This window comes from Epinephelus fuscoguttatus, linkage group LG16 (genome assembly GCF_011397635.1).
Source record: "Epinephelus fuscoguttatus linkage group LG16, E.fuscoguttatus.final_Chr_v1".
Classification (NCBI taxonomy): Eukaryota; Metazoa; Chordata; class Actinopteri; order Perciformes; family Serranidae; genus Epinephelus; species Epinephelus fuscoguttatus.
Window position 1 is genome coordinate 13,860,868 of NC_064767.1, and position 17,123 is coordinate 13,877,990.

A 17,123-nucleotide genomic window follows, 5' to 3' on the forward strand; every position below is an offset into this window, starting at 1 on the left:
ACAACAGAGGAGTCTTTTGTTTCCTCCATGAAACAATCAAACTTGTCATTGCGTTAATCATCTTTGAGTAGATCTGTAAATGTTTTTCCATCCCGCCTTGTTGCTCTGATCATTTTATTTTTACAGAACTTTGCTGTGATGTGCAGTAAAAATCTAGTTATTCTTTGAAATATGCAGTAGTCAAGCATGAAATTACTCTCTGGTAGCAGAAGGGTTCCTCTCTCTGTCTCTCTCTCGCTCACACACACACACACACACACACACACACACACACCATCAGACGTTTTAAATGGTTTATATGAAACCTCCGATTAAAGTGAGACACAAAAGATTCAAATATTGCAGATGTTCAGCAAGGTTTAATGACGTGTATGAATTTGAAGATCATCGTTTCCACCGCACCACGACCTACTGCAGCACACACGCACACTCACACACACCCACACACACACACACACATATCCCCCGGCCCATCACTGTGTCCTGTCTGATTGGGTGAGGTCTCGAGGGAGTCATTAAGTACAAAGCGTTAACATCTGCCAGACATTACTGAGCCAGAGCAGTTTTGATTTGTCCATATGATGACTCTGGCCCATACAGACATTGTTTGTGTGTGTGTGTGTGTGTGTGTGTGCGTGTGTGTGTGTGTGCCTGGTTGCCCACTGCTGCTGTCACTTCTGGTTTCACACCCATGATAATGCCTGTTTATAATTAGAGCTGTGCTTTCCTCGTGTGTTTCCCTCTCCTTCGCAGGCGCCGCGTTCACGCTGCTGAGCCTTGCCAAGCGGCCGAGGCTGATCGTCTTCATGACATGGTGAGATCTGTCTAATTTTCGCAGTGATCTTCGTGCAGAGATGCTCCTGGTGAACCTAAATTTCTGGTTTTGCTTTGCTTTGTGTCGCACTGATGCCTTTGATTCTCCAGGGTTGCTTCTCCAACTGACTTTCTGGCAGCAGCAAGAAACATATTAAAAAACATTAAAATATTGTATATTATTATTAGATACTGTGTGCTAGAGAGAGATTTTCAGATTGAAACCCTATAGATTCCAGACTGAAAGAAACTAGAAGAAGCAGGGCTGATTGTGAGGGTTTAAATGCTGCAGCACAGAGACATTCAGAGATCCATTATGATGGACCACTGTTAACATGTTTAAGGCTGGCTAACATGTTAGCGGTTCCCTGGTTAGCTACAGTGATTAGCCAGCTAGTCATGTGAATATTTCCCACCTCAGCTTCTACTTCACAGAGATACCCAGATGAATTTTGTTGCACCACTTCCCTGTGTGACCAGGCCTGGATTAACTGAACCAGAAATCACTTTTGAATATTGTGGTCAGATTGAACCTAGGTCTATAGTCGAATTTAACAAATAATCAGATATGAACTGGTTACACTGTGAAGTTGGATCCGACACAACTGCCAGAAAAACAAACTGGCAGTATACGTTTCACCACACTAGCTACACCAACACTGTAGTCAACATGTGGTTAGGTTCAGATACACAAAAACACTTGGTTATGGGAAGGGCAAAGATAATATTTTGGATTAAAATACCCAGTTTTGGAGGCACAATCCCAGCTGGAAACACAGGGATGTGTCTGAAAAATCAATCAGTGACGGGTCCTGAAAACAACCACGTTTGGAGCTGTTGGGAATAGAATGATTTTATGCATTTTACTATCAGTTGTGTTTCACTATATAAGTTTTAGATGTGTGAACAATGAGAATACTAAGATGATTTCAGCTGATCTGGGGAGTGTTGTTCTCTTGTCTTTCAAAAAACAAACTGGAACCACGCTACACCAACACTGTAGTCAACATGTGGTTAGGTTCAGATACACAAAAACACTTGGTTATGGGAAGGGCAAAGATAATATTTTGGATTAAAATACCCAGTTTTGGAGGCACAATCCCAGCTGGAAACACAGGGATGTGTCTGAAAAATCAATCAGTGATGGGTCCTGAAAACAACCACGTTTGGTGCCTAAAAAGCCGCTGGGATTACAGTGAATGACTTGATTCGATTTGATTCCAACCCATGGCCCTTTGCTGCATCACATCCCCTTTCTCTTACCCCCTTTCATGCTAAAGATGCAGGACTGAATAGCACATTAAAAAGGATGAGCTAAATCAAAGGAATAGCCGCTGGGATTACAGTGAATGACATGCAAAAAGACAACTTTTTGTTGTTTTTCCTGTAAAATGTTTAAACGTGTTATGTTAAAACATTTTCCTACTTACCATGATATGTTTATTCTTTTTGTTGCTGAGAAAAAAGAGAAGTTGTTTTGAGATTTCTGTTTGTGCACCTATAAAATAAAGGTGTTATAACATGTTTGTAGGAGCCATGAATTAATTTAGAAAGGAATGGATTTTGTAAAAAATTAACTAGTTTTTGGATGGTTTATATTTTTGTATTGTTATGTTTTTTTGTTATTGTGTATAGGGATATTACTGGGTTTTTTTTGTGATTGCAGTTATGGGGAGAGTTGGGTCACATGGTGCTCAACAGGGCACGTGATTGGGCAATGCATTGTGGGTCACAAGCACCATTTTTGTGGTCATTGTTGTTGTTTACGTTGATAAGAGAGAGAAGAAGCGAAGTAAGAGATGAGAAAGAATACAACAAAAAAATGGACCGGGCTAAGGAGAAGTCTGTCGGACGGTACTGAGACAAGCTGGACCCTGTTCCAATGGCTCTGTACCTTGAAAAAATAAAGAAAATAGGTGGAGTGGATCCTTACGAACACCGAAACTGGACACAGAACTTAAAGGACCTGCCGCCATTGTCTGAAGCAGAGCTAGTCCTCTATCTTTTCAACAGAATAAGCTACTATACCAGCAGTGCATTTAGGAATGCCAAGTCTTTAAGGGCTCCTGGTCAGTCAAAAATCTCCTATGTGTGGCGAGAGAGAGAAAGGGTGTGCTTTGATTTTGCTTTGTTTGCTGCCCTCTGCTAACGTTAGCTTGGCCAACGCTAGCAGCCTACTAAATGCTGCGTATGAAATAACATAATGCTTTGATCCTAACTCACCGGTGTGAAAATGCAGTGAACACATCAACATGTGTCGGGTGATCTTGCTGAAAGTGAGGTGTGGTTGTCTCACGGCTGCTATGCAAGCCATCCGGTGCCTCTTGATTTGCTCAGAGATCCGAGGTCCCTGGCTTTGTTTCCAAGAGGGGAAGGAGAAAAATCTCAGCCCATCGATCCTTTTTCCGTAGCAATAGTGAGAACGATTGTGGCAGTTAACTACACAGCAAGTCTGCACCGTTTTATATCGCTAACGTTAATGTTAATTCGCTAAAAGAACAACAACAAAACACAACCGTAGCGTCGTGCAACGTAAACAGACTTTCCAATTGCCCGCTAAGCTAAGCTATTTAATACGCCCAGCCTCAGCCTTTTAGCAACTTTTAGTTTGTTTTCTGCAGTCGCTACGATGTTAAATAATGAGCTTTGGAGGTGTTGGAGATGTTTTCTTTTTACTTTGGACAATTGGGCTAGCTGTTTCCCTTGGCTTCCTGGGGAACTGCCCATTAGCTCGACAGCCCATTGGTTCGACATCCCATTGTTCCGACCATATTAAACTCATTGTTCCGAAGTCCGTTCCGAAATCATCATGATGCCCTGTGGTTAAGGTCTGGTTAGGTTTAGGCACAAAAACCACTTGGTTAGGGTTAGGAAAAGATCTCGGTGTGGGTTAAAATAAAAAAGAAAGTGACAACCACATAAGCCGTGAGCCTTCTCCACCTCAAACCGGTCGCGGCGCACCATACGCCCGCTGCGAGCCGTTCAGCACCGCGGACAGTCGGACTAATGGGATGTTGAATCAATAGGCTGTCGAACCAATGACATGGACCCGGCTTCCTGTGCTTATGCTAAGCTAGGCTAGTCATCTCCTGGTCCCGGCTCAGACACAGACACGAGTTAAGTGCAGCATCTTGAAAATAATTTTGATTTACCGAAGTAAACTCAACTGGTAATCTTGCTTTATGTAACACCCCACAGCAAAATTGATGTTTAATAATTGTGCTTTGGTGACATGACAGACTTTGTTGGATAGAACATTAAAGACATGGTAGTTTCACAGTCTATGAACCTTTTCCATGTCTGACCTAAGAAAAACTGAACACCGAACTAAAAACTGGAAAATTGAATCATGCATTAATGTAGTCATCAGGTTTTTGTGTTGGTCTCAGTAGGCCTGGCTTGTTTGTTTTCATGGCTTTTCTGTTTATCTGTATTTTATGTATTCATATACAGTATTAAATGTCTCTTGGTGTTTATTTAATGACCATAAAAGGTGAGTTTCCCTCGGAGAGACAATAACGTGAAGTGACACTATTTTTATCAGGAGAGTACGGACATATACATGTTAACCACACACACACACACACACACACACACACACACACGCACACACACCGATCTCTGAGGTGAAATAAATGTGTGTCTCTTTTTGCCCTCTCCACCAATAACCACCTCGTCCAGGACGTCAGAACGTGTTGACGCATTATTTACATGTCTGTTTGTTCTCCAACAAGCTGTCTGGGTGTTGTTAACGTTGATATTGATCGAAATCACCAACTGTGATGGAGTCCGCCTGGCAACGGCATCAATGAGGTCCGAACTGTGCCAGCTGAATCCAGGCCAGAGGGAGGAGGCTAATGTCTGCTTTAACATCGCCGCCAGCTCACAGAGGAGGGTTAGGTAGCGGGCTAACGCCTGGGTTAACAGCACTGCCAGATCACATGCTCAGACACAGACCTGAGGAAATGAAAAGGTCTGAAATCCTCCGAGAAACCTTAAAGGTGATTGAGTTTCCTTTGCGTTTTGGATATACTTTTATCGAGTCAGCTGTCGGGTGGACGTGTAACATCTGGACAAAGAGGGAGCAGAGAGGTGACGTCTATACATTACTTCTGCTGCCAGCCGATGCACAGTGGACAAGGAGGTTAGACTGGCTGTAGGGTGTAAACGTGGGCTGATGCCAAGCCACGTACCTCCAGTTGGAGGGGTGTAATGTCTGTTTTTACTCTGCTGCCAACAGAGATGTTAGTGTTACTCCCAAAGGCCTGTTTGAATCCCTTGTTTTTCGGTTCAGTCACAAAAGAAAGAAAAGCTCAAAAGAAGGGTCACGTCAGCCGGTCATTCACTTAAAATACAACGTTCTCTTTTTACTATAAGCTGCTATAAACTGTCAGTTATTCTTCAGTTAGACTGTCACACCAAGTACCTTGCTTTTTGTTTAAACTGTGTTTATGCCGCAGCCCCAGAAAATTTCTGGTTACCTGATTGGTTTAAAAAAAAAAATCATAAAAAATGTCTCCTGACTGTAGCTTCATGTTCATCACACAGACCTTCATTCATTTTCCATAACCACTTATCCTGTTAGGGGTCGTGGGGGAGCTGGAGCCTATCCCAGCTGACATTGAGTGAGAGGCAGGGTACACCCTGGACAGGACGCCAGACTATCACAGGGCTGACACATAGAGACAGACAACCAATCACACTCACATTCACACCTGCGGCAAATTTAGAGTCACCAATTAACCTGCATGTCTTTGGACTGTGGGAGGAAGCTGGAGTACCACACAGACATGAGAAGATAGATTTTTTTAAGACTAAGATAGTGTGGAAGTTTCAATTCATGGTAACTTGGGCTAAACTTAAAATAATTTGCTGTTTCCAGTTTTTACAAACCATCTCCTGGCTGTAGCTTCGTATTTAGCATACAGACAAAAGAGTTGTATCCATCCTCTCATCTAAGTCTCTGCACACAAGTGAGTATGAGTGAGTATTTCCCATATTGTCAAACTCTTCCTTTAAAGGACAATTTTCCAGTCTGTGACAACTTGGGTCTTATTTTGTTGTTTTGCCATGGCATGATTCAAACTATGTGTTGTAAACTTCTGTCACAGACCGACCTCCGGGTTCAAGTTTGACCTGCTTGCACATCTGGACAATCACAGGCTTTCAATTCATGACTCCTAATATTATATGAGTGCCCACTTTCGGCTTTATCTTCAAGTTAAGTGTTTTAGTGTGCAGTATATAATCCAGCAAAACTGTTGATATTTACAATAATATTAAAACTTATGGAAATGCCAAAAAAGGACCCAGGTAGTGGATTCATCCTTTAAGGCCCAGACACATCAAACTGACATCAAAGAACTAGTGGCCAAAAAGTTGCACTTGAACACAACACAAAGGCCCAATCCCATTTCTACCCCTTAAATCTTCCACGTGGTATTGAGCGCTCTCGTTTGCGAGATAACCCTTGATGAGGGAAGTGAGAAATATTAGGGTAGAGATCTTTCCCTAAGAAATGAGACACCACTTCGTGCAAATCGGCGTGGCTGATGTGCAGGCATACGTCACGCATAGTAGCGATGCAAGATACCAGTAGTCATTCAGGTTTGAAAATGCCGGCTCCAGTGCTTGTGTTGTGGCAGGTGCTATGTTTATTCTTCTCCATCTGATGAATCAACGGAGAGGAAATACTGCAAACAGGAGGCGCCTACGACGTCTTCTAGTTCTGATCGACTTTTTTCGGTTAAGTCGATTTGTTTAAATATTTTGATGCTGTGTTCAACCGAGTTGCTGATGAGTTTATGCTAGTCCAACCATCTGTTGTTTGTATTGCCTAGATTCTGATTGTACAGTAACAAATAGTTTTCCAAAACTTGCTGAAGTTGCTGACTTCGCAAGGTGTTCTGGGAAGTTTCATCTTCTACTTCATTGAAAGTGTGGGTCGGGGCTCCGTTGGAATCTAGAGCGGGTTTTAAGTGTTGGAAACCACTTCCACTACCTCAGTTCTGTTTTGGGACACCACTAGCCTGAACGTGAACGTTCATAACCAAGTGCAAGTGGGTATTTCTAGGGGAAATGTGGGTATTGGGACAGGCCCAAAGACTCCATCCAACGGCCAAATAGCAGGTGTGTTCTGAGCCTGAGTGTGATGAAATAACTCCATACCAGCAGATGGCTGGGGTTTTTTATTCATCATTCCGAAGTTGTCAAATACCACTGCCTGGGCAGTTACTTCTGTGTCAGACACGGAGGAAATGAAGCCACCCTTTCACGTAGGTATGACATGGCGCCGGGCCCCATCACTGTGTAACGGCGCTTGACAACAACGTAAGTCAAGGGTGTGAAAACTCCTCACAGGGTGGATGGGTCAAACAATCACCGACTTTCACCCAGGAGGCTGGTGTTTGCTTCCCATAAGAATGTAAATCCAAACCCTATCTATTTGCAGTGTTTAAACGAAGTAGTATGTACCATGTAGTATGTGTGTGACAGGCTGAGGTTGACGCAGCATCCCAGAACATCAACAACAGAAGCACCCAGGGTACCTTGCATGTCATATGTATCATCATATCGTGGAAAGTCTGTGAGCAAGCGACAATATGTGACAAGGTTGGAGTGAGAATGTGCTGGTCATTCAAAAAGACAAAACCGTAAGACAGTTTTGACACTAGTTAGCTAATTAGCACATTAACAACACAGTTTAATGTTGACAGAACAGAGTAGATGTACCATGAACAATAACACAAACATCACAAAATGTTTCTGCTAAAGACGTCGGTGGCTACAGAAAAATAATCTGACCTCAAGAACAACTTTAGCTCTTTACTTTCTTCGCTTTCTCTTCTCTTGCGCTGAGCTGAGCTGCCAATCAGAGTTCATTCACCGACTGGCCCCGCTGTCACTGGCGCTGGTCCAACATGCTGAATCGGCCAAAAAAAAAAGAAACCCCGACATGCTGATGAGGGGCAACTGCGCGGGATGCACTGCATAGACCAAGGCGACAAACACTTACCGACAGCCCAACATCAACTGACGATCAACTGTCGGCTTGGTGTGTCGGGGCCTTTATGTAAAATCACAATAGTTAAAGCCACTCTCTCGGAAAGTCGCAGGTTGTTTGAAAGTGTCCGCAGTGAAAGCCATTTCAGAACAGGCGAAGGCAAAGTGAGATTCATCTGCTTTAATGACCATCAACCTCTAAAAACATTTACTGTATCGACCACAGACGGACGTCGTGTTGCCTTCAAAGCCAAAACAACTTGGTCCACATTCAAACTCCCTTCATTTCAGAACTTTTTTTTGTCCCTTGTTTTCATTTTGTTTTTAGTGAAGGAACATAATCAAACACGTTTTTTAATTTCGTTTTGGACTGGACCGCACAAAGAGGTGGTCTGATCTCTCTATTTGTGTTGTGTCTGTTCTTGGCTTCAGTCGTGGCTCGCTCTCCTCACGACCATGTTTCACTTTGTCGCCCGGCTCTCCCCGCTGAGAGGGGACTGTCACCCAACGCTGTGCCAGGCCCGGAGCTGGCACATACACACACACTCACACATACACATAAACACACAAACAATCTTCCGTCCGTCTCCTATATTTAAGAAAAAAAAGTTCTCCTGCTCTGTTTTCCCCGTGTCATCTTGCTGAGAGACTCGTTCCTCCGGGCAGATTGGAAGCATGTGGTGGCCAGAGATTTAGATAGATATATCTCTCCCATTAACATCTGCTCCCCTGGCCTGCTCCGCTCTTTCCAGAAGGCCACCGCATACACACCCACCCACACATACATATATACACACACACACATACGCTGCGGTTCATCCATGGTTGACAATCAAGGACAGTTGGTTTTGAGCAGTGTCAGGACAGTTAGACTCTCACGGGGAGTCTCCAAACTACAGGCGACTGGCACACAGACAAACACTCAGAGAGCACATTTACGGCCAAACACTGAACGCCATCTGTCAGTCACTGTAGGAGGATATTACTGCTGACACACACACACACACACACATGCAAGCACTCTCTGTCTGGCTGAATCTGTATTTGTTACACAAAATTCACACCAAAACTGGCTTGTGTGTGTGACTGTGTGTATCTGTGTGCGCACAAGTTTGTCTTCTTGTGCATATTTTGCCTGCTGTGTAAACACAGCATGTCCGTTTTGTCAGGAAGGTTGTCTGTGTGGTGTATTTTCTTTATTTTACAGGCCCATAATTAACAATATTGACAGCAATTGTGCTCACGTGCTAATCTACGAGAGGAAGAATCCAGATATTTTACTTGTTAAAGTTACTACAAGTGACAGTCCTGCATTCAGAAAGTAGCATAAGCGAATATTTACAGTATCAAACATGAAAATGCTTATGATTATATGATATTTAGGGCTGTAACTACTGAGTATTTTGAATTTCTCATCATTTTTTCGATTACTTGATTCATCTCTTGGTATATAAAATGTTAGAAAACAGCAAAAAATGTCTGCAAATTCCAAAAAATTGAGCAGAACCCAAGGTGAGGTGATCAAATTACTTGTTTTGTTTGATCAACAGTCCTAAAACAACAAAGATGTTGAATTCATAATCATATTTTTCATAACAACATTTAACATCATCATTTATCAGCAGCTGAAACAAATTAATGTTTAGTATTTTTTTTAAATAGTTGCTGATTAATCTTCTGCTAGTCGACCAATTAAATTATCAACGGTCAGCTCAGCGGTTCAGCTGATCAACGGTAGGTACCAAATTGCTGCAGTGATCATGTTTATATGTAGGCTGACCTAGAAGTTAGCATCGCCCTGGTTCCATCAGCTAAAAAGCTATCAGATTTTTCCATTGGATTTTGAATTGTTGCAGGAAAATAAATTCAGTGGCAAACAAATGTTTTGTTCACTTTTATGATTTTTAAGCATAAATGCAATCACCAGGAGTCTCATTTATGAACATTGTATATGTACAAAACGAGGCCTGAAAGAGGCGTATGTCACTACCCCCGCAAAAGTTTTGATCTACTTTGACTCGACTTGATGGGAGAAACTTTGACCCATGCTTACGAACATTCTGGAGACAGGAAATTGGCGATGCAGATGGTGAGGTGGAAGCCAGATTGCAGAAACTGTCAAATACGTTCAGGCACAGGCATTTTTTTGGCTTTTGTCAGTGCGTATATTTTTATTACGGACCCTACGCATTGTTTTTCAAATGAGACCCCCTAAGTTAAAAACAAATGTCTGGCTATAATTAAACTACAGCACGGTCACATGACTCCAACACTGCCACCAGTGTTGCAACTTTGGCATGATAACACTCTGTAGTCTCATTAGCTACTTGATAGCAAACGTCATTTTTTAAGACAAGTAAATGCTTCAAAATAATAAATGGGCTATTTACTGACGTATTTTATTCATAGATCAAAACATGACAGCCTCTTAAGCTTGTGTTAACCACAGACTTCAGTTCAGGCCAAAAACCCATTCAAAGAAGCCGTTGATTTCAAGTCGAGGGAACTCGAGGTGCTGAAACCAGGGGCGTGAATATAGACAGTGCAGGCAGTGTGGTTGCACAGGGGCCCATGAGACAGGGGGCCCGTAGAGAGAGAGCCGGCCCTAACTAATTCAGATTGTCGCCTCAGAAACACACCCATGTTCTAAGAAGAAGTCATGTTAAATTAAAAAAGTTGAGCCAACTGCTGTATATGCCCTCGTAAAGGCAAACCTTTCTCAGTTTCTTTTTTTTCATGTGAAAGAGTCATTAGCAATATATTGTACTATGACATTATATGTTTACTTTACGTAAATAAACTGGTTCATTTCAGACTATTTTTGTTATACAGATTTGCACCGATGATTGCTGGGTAATATGTTGATGTTTAGAAGCAAAATCTCACACTCGGGCCTATCATACTAATATGCACTGGGGCCCATCCTGACTACCGTACACCACTGCTAACACAAATGCTAACTCATGTCCGGGCTCATTAGGACTCATTCATGCACCACTCTATTTTAACTGTTTCATACACAGTGCGGCAGGGGTGGAATACAACTAAGTACATTTACTCAAATACTGTACTTATAGGTAAAATATTGAGAGTTGTACGTTACTTGAGTATTACAGTTTTCTGCTGCCTCACTGTAGTTCAGAGGCAAATATTGTTCTATATCTGAAAGCAATACTTATATTGAAATTAACCAAATAGTGCATTAAGTTATGTAAGAGGCAGTACTGACATTTCACTGATAATGCTTCTGTTATTTTAAATGCAGGAGTATTGTAACAATGTATTATTTCACTGTAGATAAAGGATCTGAATACATCTGTTGTCTATATCAGTGCACCACATAATGGTGCATATACTTAAAATACTCAAGTAAAGTGTCTCAGAATTGTACTTTTGGACAGTACTGGAGTAAATGAACTGATTTACTAACATACACCTACATAATGTTTTATATATTCTGATCTTACTGTAGGAATAACACCTTATTAAATTAATTTCATCTTTTTGCCATTGTGAATGAAGGTCCCATGGACGTCATTCTGCAGCCCCATCCTCTCACTTCCCGCGACCCTGCTCGGACAAAGGGAAGTGTCAACACCACCTCTCTAACTGCACAATTAACATGCAAATGAGCCCGGTCGCTAATGGCGATGGCAAAGCGCTCTTATGATGGAAATATGCTTTCTGTTTTGGCAGTATGGGTTAAACATTAGTCTGTGGAATCAGCTGAGGACAGGAGGGCAGAGGGCCCCGAGGCTTCCCTCAGGGCAGGAGGAGAGAGAGGTAGACACAGAGAGGGAACGGCCTCTGCACCTGCTTCACTGACTATGACTACAACACACACACACACACACACACACACACACACACACACACACACACACACAGAGCACGACCAGGCAGTTATAATCAGCCTCGTTCAGGCTGTCAGCCCAGTCAATAACTTATCCCCTCAACTGCTTTTGTTCTAGCAGCAGCTCGGCTGATGCGGCCGCTGCCCCTTATTCAACTGAAATTTATTTTCAATTGCTGCCCTCAGGCACCGGCCCTGCAGCAGCTCACTGACCGAGTGAGTAAACAAACCAGCAGACCACTTCACACACTTCCACACACAGGCAGGACTCTTCAAACTGAATGCAGCAACAGCCTGCTACTGCCAAATGAGATGTTTATACAAACTCTGGAGTTGCAGAAGCATTAAACACCCCTACTGTTTGCATGCATCAGTCTAAAAAGTCTTGTATCTGCAGCTCTGATGGAGCTGGCGAGCATCTATCAGTGTGTTTTAGTTCAAACGGCTTCACACATTTCAGATTTTTGAAGGAAGTTTTTTTCCCCTGCTCGGTCACAGGGAGGCTGACAGCGTTTGTTGCCTTGTTAGCATCCATGTCCAAAGGCCTGTTAGTGTGTGTGTGTGTGTGTGTGTGGAGGCAGAACAAAGCAGTGTTGCTCTAAGTGATAGACCTCGAGTGGCTCCCAGTAACAGGTGTGTGCTCTGTAAAAGGACCAGTCGTTTGTCAAGCCTCGTGAAAAGAGGAGCTGATGGCCACAAGTCCATTCAGTCGGCGCTGACTGGCCTGGAAACACAATCGACTCTCTGGAGAAATTAAATCTGTCTGTCAGTCTTATATCCACTAATCAAGCAGTTTAAAAGAAGCACATTTCCTGAGGCTGTTAACACTGGAATAATAAACCTCTGACACTTTATATTTTAAGTTTAGGATTGTCCTTGTAATTTCAGTCTTTTAGTGTTGTTTTCAGCTTATTATTTATGCTCCTATATGTTCTGATGTAGTAATAGTTTTGCCATAGTATGCTGTGTTGTTCTTTTGCACGATGGTCTCACCAAGGCAGGTGTTTTTATGACAATAAAGTTTACTCACGACATTTATTTTGGCTCATTCATTCATGTATTCACATGATCTCTCTTTGAGGTTTTGATGCTCGCTGCAGCCTTTTACACAGCAGAAAGAAACGAGAAAGAAAATGACAGAATCTCACTCAAATACCTGCAAAATGACAAAAACATTCTTGCATCTTCCAGCTATTTCCTCACAACTCTTTCATTTTTTCTGCTCCGTCTTTAATAGGTTTTGTTTTCTACTTAGTTTCATTTGTTTTGTTGCATCATTATCGCCCCAACTTTTCTGTCTTTGCTGGGCATCCCTTAATGAAAAAGAGGAATCTGAATCTCAGTGGGATTTACATGATTAAAGTATAAATAAAAGTCTGAGTCTAATGAGGATAATTTTGGTGAACCCTGCTAGGAAGATAAGCCCCACCATTATGATAAACACAGTGGCAGAAAACGCTGGATTCAATCGAACTCTTTGCGTGCACAATTACTTTTTCATTTACTTGTGGGCTTTTAATTGTGGTGGAAAAAAAAATCTTAAAATTTCAGAGTGCAAGCCAGTGGCAATAAATACTCCTGTTACCATATGATCATGGACCGAAGTGCCAGATTTACACACCCAGGCAGTGATTTACATTCATCTCTTTAACATGCATGCTTTGCATTTGTCTTGTGCATGTTATTTGCATGTGCATGAGTGTTTTTGTGCATTATTTTGTGGCTTACTCACAACTGATCCCTCTCCATGAATGTAACAGTGCTTGATGGCAGCAGCAGCAGCAGCAGCAGCAGCAGTTGTCTCTGCTTTGCTCAGCTCCTAATTAGCCAGAATTAAGAAGTATTTCTCGGCCCATTGAAGAGTCCATTTCCTTTGAAACCAGAGCATAATAAACCTTAAGTAATTACCCCAACTCATGACTATTAACTCGCAAACCGCCGGCTTCCCTTGACAACATCCTCCTCAGTGTTGTGTGGTTAAAAGGCCATTGCAGCTACCCAGCTATTTACATCCCATCTGGCAGCCTGCGAGGGACAGACAGGCCATACTCATTCCTAAAGACAAAAAGTGTAAAATGAACTCTTTCACTCTTTCTCAACTTAGCCACAGAACTTGTGTTTTCTTCCCTCCAAAATAAGTTACAAAGGGCTTCTTCTTCTCCTTTTCTCTTTCTGTCTTTCTTTATTTTTTTAATCCACACACTCATTTGCATGCGCCGAGGCCGGGGAGGGGGTCTGAATGTATAATCTTCTTGCATTTAGCAGCCTGTAATCCCGACGCCTTTCTGTGATGTGATTTTCTCCTCTTGGTCCCCCATGAACAATTAACTTGTAATCTCCACAAACATACATTCTGTCGCTGCAGAGATGAGACGGGGAAACACCCAAGGGACCCGGCGGACAAACTGCTCTGCGCTCCCCGAGGCGGATCACTTTCTAGCTGCTACAGGGGAACAATTCAACTGGGTTCCATTAGGCTGCAGCCCAGTCCCCTCATTTCATCCTCATTTTCTCCTTCTTTAACATTTCTGTTGGCTTGCTCGGAAATGTTAAATAAATGCTGCCCGACCGTGGCTGTGTTTTAACTCATTATGAGCCTGTGCAACATGGGGCCTGAAGGTGCACAGATGAGACAGAGGAGGAATCACCAGATATTATAAAATCAGGTTGGAAATTGTTTTTAAGTGGCTTGTGGGTGCAGGAAGTACACCTATACAGCCTTCAGGCTTTCCTCACTTAATTTGAGAGCTGTGTCCAAAATATATTTTTATAATAAACATGCAAACAAAATCCTTAAATTGCTGCTCTTCTTATAAATAAACAAGAAAAAATATTTAAACCTTTAAATTTAAAGAATCTAAAGGGAAAAACAAAGCCAGATATCTGAGAGTAATTTTATCCACTCGCTTGTAATTTTCCCTTTACATATTTTGTCTATAATCAACATGTTTCATGACCATTTTTTTTATTTAAAAAAAAAAAATATTTTTTATGATACATTTTCTCATCTTCGTTCATTTAAATGAGCCAGTAAGCGTCCAGTGGAAATATGGAGTCTGAAGAAGGAAACACATCGTGGAGTCTTTAAATTGAGGCCTTAGTTTGGAATAGCACGAAAAATATTTAAAAAATAATGTTTAAATACTGAAAAAAATGTACAAGAACTTAATATGTTTAACTAAAATAAATTAATAGATTTAGAGGGATTAAGGGTTGAATTTATATAAAAACAAACCAAGTTTTTAAATGTTTGGAGGATGTGATTCATCAGTGTGCACTCACTAAAAATATGGAAAATTAATAGTAACAATAATAATAATAAGTAAAATTTGCCTAAACTAGACTTGAGGAAGTTTAACTCATAATTTAAATGATAAATGTTGTTTTTAATGTTGTAGAGTTGCATGTGACAACCTAAAAAAAGGAGGAGAAGACAGTGAGATATGATCCATAATTTCAGTTTTATTGAAATTTCATCCAGGGACGCTGGGCGATAATAAATATTTCATCAGTCATCAACAATGTACAAAAATAAAGACACGGGGTCTCTGGGCATAACCAATTCAGTTCAGCAAAAACAATCATGCTGTGATAATTATACCTTCATGCAAAAACAAACAAACACAAAAAAGATAGAATTAAAAAATGAAAATCAGAGCACAGATGGACTGACAGTGAGCCACAAAATAAAAACAGATCTTAAGAATTTTAAAACAAATTTCCGCGGTGGCAGGTTCATTTTAGCCAAACACATAAATGTCATTCTTTTCATTTACAACTCAAGTTTAAAATCCTTGGTACAAGGCACAGAGAGCATTCTTCGTTTTCACAAAATGACGCCTGATTTAGAAAAAAAAAATGTAAAATGAAATCAGCATGTTCATGCAGCCTCCTTCATCTTTCACATTGTGACTAAAACTCAGACACAAGAGGATCATCGCGTCTTGTTGCATGACACACAACTTCTTTTCACCTTTCAACTGGCAAAAAAATCATCAGTCTTTATAAGTCCTTGTTACAAGGAGGAAAATAACACTTTCTTTTCTCACACGCCAAACAAGAAAACAGACTAAACAACAGCATGCACCAGTGAGGCCAAATCCACCCTCATGCCCTGAATTCTCTATTTACAAACATCATCACATCTCTGAGTCTCTGCGAGTCTGTCAGACATCATTTCATCAGGTCCTTGCCCTCCCCCGTGAGTCTCGTGAGGCCGGTGGAGGTGACGGGGATGTGTGGAGGAGGAGGCACCTGGCAGATGGTGCAGGGACACGGCAGTCCGGCCCAGTGCTGGAAGCCGGAGCCCAGCTGCAGGGCCGGGGGCCCACCCGGGGAGCCCTTCATCAGGGCGTGGGGTGCTCGGATAGATGTTAGCCCCGGCAGCGCGCTCGACAGCGTGGAGGACGTGGAGGTTGACAGCGCGCTCCCGAGGAGAGGATGCACCTGGTGCGCGGCGGCTGCGGCCGCGGCAGCGGCTGCGGCAACGGGCCCACCGGAGTGTCCACCTGGGCCGGCGGCGTGCGCCACGGTGCCGCAGTGGAAAGCCGAGTTGTGTCCTCCGTAAATCTCCCCCACCAGCCGCTTCATCTCGTCCAAGGAGCTGTTGAGCATCAGGATGTAGTTCCTGGCGAGAAGCAGCGTGGCGATCTTGGACAACTTCCGCACCGAGGGCCCGTGCGCGTAGGGCATCACCTCGCGCAGGCCGTCCATGGCCAGGTTGAGGTCGTGCATGCGCTTCCTTTCCCGGCCGTTAATCTTGAGACGGAGGTGGTACATCTCCTCCTCGGTGACTTGTTTCTTCAGTTTGAACTTGTTGCTGCTGCTGCTACTACTGCTGCTGCTGCTGCTGCCGACGGACTTTGGGTCTCCAGACCGCAGGAGCTCTCCGGTGCTCAGCTTCTGGCGCTGCTCGCCGCTCTGCGTAGAGGAGGACACTGATGAGCCGACGTGGTGGTGGTGATGGTGGTGCGGGTGGTGGTCTCGGAGAGACATGGCGTCCATGTCCGGGGAAGAGGCTCTGCTGCTCGGGCTGGAGTCTGAATTCATTTTATGGGTTCGCTTCCGAGGTTGTTGGGTAGGAGGTCGCTGCTGGCTTCCTCCCTCTCTCTCTCTCTCACTCTCACTATCTCTCCTTCACTCCCTCTCTCTGTCTCTCTCTCTCTCTTTCTGGAGCCTGTAGTCACTCTGGTCACCTGATGTTGTCTGTGTCCCTCCCGTCCCACGCTCCTGTCCTTCTTATCACATCGGTGACCACTTTGCCTCTGCCGACTTTCTCTCTTTTCTCCCTCTCTCCCTGTCTGTGTCTGTGTGTCTCTGCGGTGAGGAGGACACTCATAGTGGGTATTTATACATGCGGGGAGACAAAAGCGGCTTTCCTATTCATAACGCCTAGTTAGGAGGATGACGTGCCCGTTAGAAAGGGGGCGGTGTGCTTTGACTGTCCTAGTGACCG

At 43.0% G+C, this 17,123-nt stretch overlaps 1 protein-coding gene across 1 annotated transcript; it reads right to left on the reverse strand.

Annotated features, from left to right (window-relative positions):
* Positions 1 to 15,395: 15,395 nt before the first annotated feature.
* olig3 (oligodendrocyte transcription factor 3) lies at positions 15,396 to 16,832 on the reverse strand. The gene has a single exon (XM_049600542.1). It carries the CDS (start codon positions 16,715 to 16,717, stop codon positions 15,842 to 15,844), a length of 876 nt encoding a protein of 291 aa, XP_049456499.1. The 5' UTR covers positions 16,718 to 16,832; the 3' UTR covers positions 15,396 to 15,841.
* Between the last annotated feature and the right edge of the window lie 291 nt (positions 16,833 to 17,123).